Below are 8,757 nucleotides of genomic sequence, written 5' to 3' on the forward strand. Positions count from 1 at the left end.
ATAAATTACTGTGAATAATTTAAATACCTTGGAATTATTTAAACTCAATTAATTAAATCAGATTAGGCACACTAATAATCTCAATTACCTTAATTAATCTCAATTAATTCTTCAGGGTGTTACACATGAGGAATCAACTTCATTGGATCGTTGTTGTGATAGGTTCTCCGGCGACAAATTTCAAGTAATTATAGATTTGTTAGAACTTGATGATTTTTTATACATAATTTCAAGTAACTATTACTTATTATAGTTAATCATAAACATAAAATATCAGAGACAAATAAAACTAATTGTAGTAACCAAAAGTATCCAAGCTTACATGGTCGGGTATCATACTCTCAGCATCGCAATAAGAATGTTAGTACTTATTTTTTGACTTCATTATCGTATTTATATGTTTGTGATGATTGTTCTGGGTGGCACATCTTGCAGCTACGGTGTGCCGAAATCTTTTAAAATTGTTTTTTTACAGGTTTTGATTTTTGGATCATATGAAAAAATAAGTCGTTATGCTGCCAAAATTTAGTTAGAATTTAAGAATTTTAACAAATGTAATTTATTTGACAGATCAGTATGGAGACCCAAGAGTCGATGTCTACCATAGACAATTGGGCGGACATACATCGTTGCGGGGCCTCTTGGGTTAATCCCCAAGCGGAACAGACTTTTGTAAGTATTTTTACTTTTCATATTAAATTTTTTTATACTGAAATAGTAGTTTTATAACATGTAAAAATAATTATAATGTCTTATTATATAGAACACCCTGGAGGATGAGAGAAAAACACAGAGAACACAGTCTACTTCAAGCTCGACTAGACCCGCCTTTGACGAGCATGGGGTTTTGGAGCAAGTTCTTGACATGCGTAGAGGATATAAGATATGTGTGGTCCGACACTCTCCCAAAAGCATTACTCTGGGGCTTCTCCTTCATCTGCTGGTTCATACTCGGATGCAACATCATCGGCTCAACCTGACCTACGTGTGAGTCGTTATTTAAAGAAATCGTACTAGGAATAAGTTAAGATTTATGAGAATCAGGTGAAGATGTTAGAATTGGTGGCTAAATTGCAGCCCAACATCCAATTACCTACGATTAATCATCCAAGTCCAGTTGCCCTAGCCGCTCTTCTGCCTCCTTCAGATGATGACAGTCCTGAAGATGATTCAGCTATTGGCAATACTGCAAACTTAGACGATTAGTTCCGTTATATGTACTATTTTATTTTTCACTTTATTTAGACTTTTATATTTTTTTGAACATTATATATGCACTTCATGTAGTATTCATAATATATTTTATAAATTTATTTAGGTTTACTGTTTTTAATATTAATTTATATTTCACTTTTAATGTATCTTAATAATTTATATTTAGTATGCAACATAATAATGTTTAATTAAAATTATTAAAAATTAATTAATTGTCATTTTTTTTAAATTATAAAAAAAATTAATTTCAGTTTTTTACGATGACTTTTTTAGACTTGTCATTGCAAAAAAATAAGATTATTTGCGACGACAATTTGAAATGTCATCGCAAAAAATGATCATATCATGCGAATTTTGCAACGGCGTATAACGACGTCTGTCGTCGCAAATACAGTTGCGACGACACTTTGTCGTCGCAAAAAAAGGTTTTGCGACAAATTATTTGTGACGACGTGTCATCGTAAAACCGTTAGTTACGACGACATGCGGGTTTTTGCGACGACAAAAAGTCGTCACAAAAACCCCTTTTTCTTGTAGTGTGAACGAGGCCTTATGTAATAAAATATAATTACAAGTAAAAATTAAGTGGGTAAATAAAATAATTTTGAATACCTTGCATAAAATTTAGAATCAAAAAATTTTAGAGGGACAAAGTAATAAATTTTACATAGGGTATAAATGAAAACTTTTAAAACAATTAATATAAAACTTAGAAATAAAAAAAATTAGGGGGATTAAACAAGAAAATATGGGGTAAAATTATAACTTTAAAGATAAATAGTCAGCAGCCCCCCTCAGCCTTAGCTAGCTCCGTTCTTGGGGATGAACTCCGCTTCAAAGTTCTGCTACAAGCTTTTCTCTTATAAAAATTTGAATTTTAAAAAATTCTATTATAGTGTTTTTTTCACAAAAATTTTAAAAATTTAAATTTTTAAATTTAATAATTTAATTTGAATCTATAAACTAAACAAGTCTCAAATTTAAATTCTAAGTTAGTGGTGTCGTTATATAAACTTGATGGAGAATTCTCCAGTGGGCTATATCAGTATATGATAGTTTTTAAAGGTGAGATTTTCTATCGCTTATTACTAAAAAAAAGATTTTCTGTTGAGTCTATTAAATTATAAGTAATGTTAAAATACCAATTCATATTTCAATTGTTATGTATTAATTGATATGACATTTGAGTTGTCATTTTTTTTATTAGTCAATGTAATCTCTTTTGTTAATTAGCATGATAATGTTTTAAATACCCACTAATATAAACATGACAACTCATACGTCAAATTAATTATATACAAGACTTAAAAATTTAAGTTGGTGTTCCTAATATTATTCTTAAATTATTATACTTTTTAAATGTAATATGATTTATTAAAAAAAGTTGATATAATTTTTTTAATGCACTATATATATATATTGAACTTAATGCCAAGTAACATTTATATTATTATCATATTGTACCTAGGACGGCCCGTATATTGAACTTGATATAATTTTTTCAATGTAATATATCGTGTTGCGTCACGTAATTAAAATTTGGGAGAAAGAGAGAAATAGACCAAGACATAAGATGAATTAAAATTAATAGGTCAATAGTTTACATAAGTTAATAAATAGGCTAAATTATTGTTTTCGTCCATAACTAGTCTGGTTATGAACCATAACTTGACAAGTTATTGTCCATAATTGTTTATAACTTATTTGACTATGAACCATAACTTGACAAGTTTATCCATAACTTATCTGGTTATGAACCATAACTTGATAAATTATGAACTATTAATTTTTATAACTAAAAACTGGCCTATATACTTTCTTAACTTTTCATATTGGCCTATTTTTTACTATTTCTCTTAAAATTTTGAGCCCAACACAGCCCACTAACTCATATTGTACCTAGCACGGCCCATGTATAACACCGTGTCATGTCATACTTGGCTCGTAAATTAATTTATGGTCCGTTTAGTTCGTTGATTCGAGTTTTTAATTCGAGTTGAGATGTGACTTTATGTAAGAGCTTTTTACTGTAACAAAAAAATTAGATGTAACTGTTTATAAGAACTTTTTACTATAACAAAACTTGACTTCTAAACTCAAATCGGTGAAATGAACAGGTCTTACAAATGAGTTCATGGGCGCAGGTGATTGAAACAGACTCCTCTGTCGCAGCCAGCTGTATACAGTCCCTATATGTTCTTGCAGAAGTGGGAGCTGTGGTGGATTACACCAGAAATATGATGACTGAGGCTGGCGGTGGTAATTGCTGCTCAATGTCGCGAGAGTGTAATAGAGCTGCCCACACGCTAGCGCAATTTGCTCTTTCTTTAGACTATGATCGTTATTGGTTAGAGGAAGTTCCTGATTGTACTGTGGATGTTATAAATGCCGATCTGGCTTAATGCAATACATTTCACTTTCAAAAAAAAAAAAAAAATACAAATGAGTTCCAAAATTTTACAAAGCAAGAGCAATTATATATTGTGCTTGACAATTGAGCTGTTGAAATATTTTAGTACTTAATTCCTGCAAAACACAACCAAGTCTTAGACAAATTTCAACCTCTTTTTGATCCAAATTCTTCCAACTTAACCCGAGAGAAGCACAAATACAGAATTTAGTTAGAGAAAGTGTAGAACTCAAAGATCTAAGGTAAAACACGAAAGAGAACAGTGAAACACACTCTCGGCTAAGCACATCTTAGAGTTAACAGTACTCATTCTGCCTCTTAGGTGCTTACAAACCTACAGTTTCTTCTGATTTGTCCTTGGTCTCCTGTGAGGACATTGATGTTTCCCATCTTGACCATTGACTTTGCAAATGAAGCAAAGAAAAGTTCCTCATCAGAGGCATATGCCCAAACCTGCTTTAGGATCTCCCCTTCGTGATCCTGGGTGACAAGAACGGTGTCGGATCCTAGCAAGCCCTTTCCTTCCAGAATGTTGAGGAAGTAATGGTTGTCGAATTTGGCCGGAGTCAGGTGATCAAGAGGGGCCAACTTGTGATCTTTACCGGATTCCGGGCACATGGACCGGAGCATTCTTCGAAAGGTGGTGTATCTCTTGTACTTGTCATTATGTTCTCTGGAGTATTTAAAATCGTCATATATCCTCTGCCTGAAACTTAAACATCTTGCCTTCCCCATTGTGTGGCTCCCTGCTCATGATGACATTAAAATTAATCTTTGTTCAATGGCTGATATTGCATGTGTGACGATCATCTCATGATCAAATAAAATAAAGAAATAATTATTTCCGCATTGTTTTTTTTTTTTTTTTTTGTCTGATTCTAAAGGCAGATAATCTCAAGCTTTACAGTAATCAACTTGTTTTGGAGAAGCTAGGAAATAATTCTTTAAAAGTAATCGTATTGTTTCAAAAGAAAAAAAAATGTATAAAAATAAGTCTATTGTCATGTTTCATTCTATGAGGATACAAATTAAAATAAAGCAATTTCTTAATTTCAAGCCTTTTCACATTGGTACCCTTGAAATGCACTGGTGATGCATAAATAAACAGCACTGCAATATTGAATTCTCATCTTGGAAATGATGAATTTACCTGATAAAGCAACCAAATCTCCCACATCAAGTCCATGTTGTTCAAAGTTGGCAATGAGAGTCTCAAGAGATGAATTGGGTGCAGGAATCAACTGATTGGCTCCGCTTAAGCTTGCTTCAAGTGAGTCTCTCCTCCCTAACAAAACTTCCCATCTAGGCCCTCCTCTCTATAAAGACAAAATAAATAAATAAAAAAATGCGCCCGTGTGGGATATCATAGGATCATTGATTATAACCGTAAGATTTAAATCGGACAATGCATATTCTATAAGGGTTGGATAATCCACTTAATAAGTATTATTTTATTTAAATCGTAGGGTAAATGACCCCTATAGGCACGGGGATGGCCACCATAGAATCTCCGAAAACACTCTGAAGTCATCAATTATTGAGGCCTCGTTCATTTTACCGATTTGAGTTTTCAGTTTTAGGTTTTTACAGTAAAAAAACTCTGAAAATGTCACATCTAACTTTTTTTGCTACAGTGAAAAGCTTTCAGAAAATGTCATATCTCAGCTCGAATTGAAAACTCGAATCCGCAAAGTGAACGAGGCCTGAATGCATTTACCCACATCGAAAGTGGATGAGAATGTGAAGTGGTTTATATACATAGAATAGCCCAAGACCTAATAGGTTAATCTTTTTGGTCAAGTCGAGCTCCTGAAGTGTGTTGGGTCAGTTTCGCATGTGGTGTTTCATCAACAAGTGGTATCAGAACCGATGGTTTGTATGGGTCAAGCTAGGATTGTTTTATTTAAATCGTAGGGTAAATGGCCCCTATAGGCACGGGGATGCCCACCATAGAATCTCCAAAAACACTATGAAGTCAGCAATTATTGAATGCATTTACTGGAACAAAAGCCTTGATACAACTAACTAATCCAATTGTTTACAAGCTATGTTAACTCCGAGCTAGGATTGTTTGCATCATAGTTCTTCATGAAGATTTCAGTACTAATACTTTCCAGTGATGCAAACTTGAAATGTTTTTGTACCTCTCCAAGAAATTGTTCAACTGATATTCCTCATGTTGAGAAAAGTGCATATGTGTGCTGTCCCACATAGAAAGTGGATGAGAATGTAAAGTGATTTATATACATAGAAGGACCCAAGACCTAATAGGTTAATCTTTTGGGTCAAGTTGAACTCCTGAAGTGTGTTGGGTCAGTTTCGCATGTGGTGTCTCCCCAACAAGTAGTATCAGAGCCGATGGTTCATATGGGTCAAGCGATCACACTCGGTTGCAGTTCCCACGTTGCCTCCCATGGAGAGTTGGTGTTCCCGCAGGTGCGCGGATGGTGGAACATTTGGTGCATGGTTTCGGCTCTCTTTCCCATGCTTGAGTTGTCTCCCGTTTGTAGTGTGATGCTTGAATGTGCTGGCTACTTGAAACTTTAATTCGAGGGGGAGCTCGGTGAACACACACATGAGGGGGTGATTGTTGAGAAAAATACACGTGTGTGCTGTCCCACATGGAAAGTGGGTGAGAATGTGAAGTGATTTATATACATAGAAGGACCCAAGACCTAATAGGTTAATCTTTTGGGTCAAGTTGGGCTCCTGAAATGTGTTGGGCCAGTTTCGTATGTGGTATCTCCCCAACAAGTGGTATCAGAGCCGATGGTTCGTATGGATCAAGCGATCACACTAGGTTACGGTTTCCACGTTGCCTCCCGTGGAGAGTTGGTGTTCCCGAAGGTGCGCGGATGGTGGAGCATTTGGTGGACTCGCATGGTTTTGGCTCTCTTTCCCATGCTTGAGTCGGCTCCCATTTGGAGTGTGATGCTTGGATGTGCCGGCTACTTGAAACTTTAATTTGAAGGGGAGCTCAGTGAACACACACATGAGGGGGGATTGTTGAGAAAAGTGCATGTGTGTTGTCCCACATGGAAAGTTGATGAGAATGTGAAGTGATTTATATACGTAGAAGGACTCAAGACCTAATAGGTTAATTTTTTGGGTCAAGTTGCGCTCATAAAGTGTGTTGGGTCAGTTTCACATGTGGTGTACTCCCAACACCTCAGTACTAAATTATGGTAAAACAATTATACATAAACAATTAAACATAACCCCAACATTTCATTAACTTCTTTATCATAAGCACGCTATTACATGAGAGAGAGAGAGAGAGAGAGAGAGAGAGAGAGAGAGAGAGAGAGAGAGAGAGAGAGAGAGTGTACCAGCTCCACAGCATCACGAGCAGCAATGGCTAGAATATCAGCGCATGAAACTTTATAAGGGCATGACTCTTCCAAGTAGTACTTGATCTCATCAATGACCTCATATCCTCTCAGTGAATTCAAGTTAGGACCAGCCTGTTTTTCACTCACTATACCTTCAGAGCTATCTAAAAGAACTGATGCATCGCATCCCTGTGTATCTCCAAACAAAAGAAAATAATAATAATAATAATAATAATATAAAACAATTAGCTATAGATCCAAATATCCAAGATAAAAGGTGTGAAACAAATATCATGATCATACCCTTTTTCCCTTTTCCCAATAAGAAATAGACTATCATAAATGTGACATGTTTTCGAGAGTCATTTTAAGTAGCATAAAAAGAGTACTTCTGATCCATCATATTTATGTAGCATTTTTATTTCGATATGATTCTAAATGACAACTTATGCCCCTTAAAGAAAGCACCATCTTGAAGGGTTCATAAAAGTTTTTAAGTATAAATATTGACATTGCAGCTTATTTACTGTAAAAGTATAAATGTAGAGAATGAGAGAGAAAGAACCATGACAAAGCAATCATGAAAATGCAAGCGGAGGAGAGAAGCAGCCATTCTAGGGTCTCTGACCAATGCAATCGCAACGTGACGCCTCACGATGTTTTCCGCCAACGGACAAGTCTCTTTGTAATAGTCAAACACGAGAGGCACATCCTCACTCAAAGTTTCAGTGCAACGCAAAACCAAGGCTAAAAATGCAATGATCAAGAATATCGCATTGAAATACCCCATTATAGGAAAATAGAAAGAATGGTTCTCAACACATGAATGTTGTAATCACATATTCCCTTCTTTGCTATATAGCTAATTATAGTCAGACAAATATGGCCGTTCCACTCTTGGTGTGTTATGTTTCTTTCTCATTTTTCAAAACAACTTGTGATCCATAAAGAAATTCCCTAATAGTGTCCTTATATATCAAGTTTGGTGGCTTGGTGCAACCAAAAATACCTAATGGCTCACGTTTCTATTTCATTTTTATAATTGGTAGCCAATAGATCTTACCTTCCTTCAGAAAGGGGGAAAAGAAATCTTACCTGCTCTCAGTCCAAATTGGAATATACACAACACAAATATATATATATATATATATATATATATATAATATTATTCAGGGTGTTGGATCCGAATTCTAAACTACAACATTAAGGTGAGTCATTGGTGTGGACTTACCATTAGTTAAGCCAATCACCAAATTAGGATTTTTTGAGTCATAATAAATTTGCAAAGATATTGAAAACCATATATGTAGCCGTGTGAGATCTATTTAACTTTTTACTTAAATAAAATAAAATAAATAAAAGCTTTGAGTGACGGGATTTGAATTCTTCACCATATATAATGGAGTCGGTGTTAGAATTACCCCTAAGTTAGGCCTACTACCATGTCTAATTTCATACTTTGTCACGCAGTTCCAATTAGATTTGAAGTTAGCACTAAATATCCAGAATGGCCACAAACCATGATAGTAGTAGCATCATTTTTTTTTCTGCCCCGTTTTCTGTGGTTTTCGTTTTTATAGTTGACGGGATTTTTTATGTCTTTGTCGAAGCTTTAGAGGTTATGTCGTTTTTCCGATTTAGTGGTTTTGTTGTTCTAGTAGTTTTTCATGTTGTTGTAACGTTGTTTTGCTTCTCAAATTAGGAGCCGTCTTAAAGAGAAAAAAAAAAAAGTGTTTTTTAATCCAATTTTTGGTCATCGTCCTTTACAAATGCTTGTCGTTTTTACATTCCTAAGTCAGT

General features: G+C 34.8%; 1 protein-coding gene across 1 annotated transcript; it reads right to left on the reverse strand.

Annotated features, from left to right (window-relative positions):
* Nucleotides 1-3,943: 3,943 nt before the first annotated feature.
* Nucleotides 3,944-7,761, reverse strand: LOC21406090 (peroxidase 20). The gene is made up of 4 exons (XM_024170756.1): nucleotides 7,523-7,761; nucleotides 6,955-7,146; nucleotides 4,776-4,941; nucleotides 3,944-4,371 (listed from the first exon to the last, which is right to left on the reverse strand). The coding sequence occupies exons 1-4, from the start codon at nucleotides 7,745-7,747 to the stop codon at nucleotides 3,944-3,946; spliced, it is 1,011 nt and encodes a 336-aa protein (XP_024026524.1). The 5' UTR covers nucleotides 7,748-7,761.
* Between the last annotated feature and the right edge of the window lie 996 nt (nucleotides 7,762-8,757).

The sequence above is a fragment of the Morus notabilis genome, unplaced genomic scaffold (genome assembly GCF_000414095.1).
Source record: "Morus notabilis unplaced genomic scaffold, ASM41409v2 Scaffold69, whole genome shotgun sequence".
In the NCBI taxonomy this organism is placed as follows: domain Eukaryota; kingdom Viridiplantae; phylum Streptophyta; class Magnoliopsida; order Rosales; family Moraceae; genus Morus; species Morus notabilis.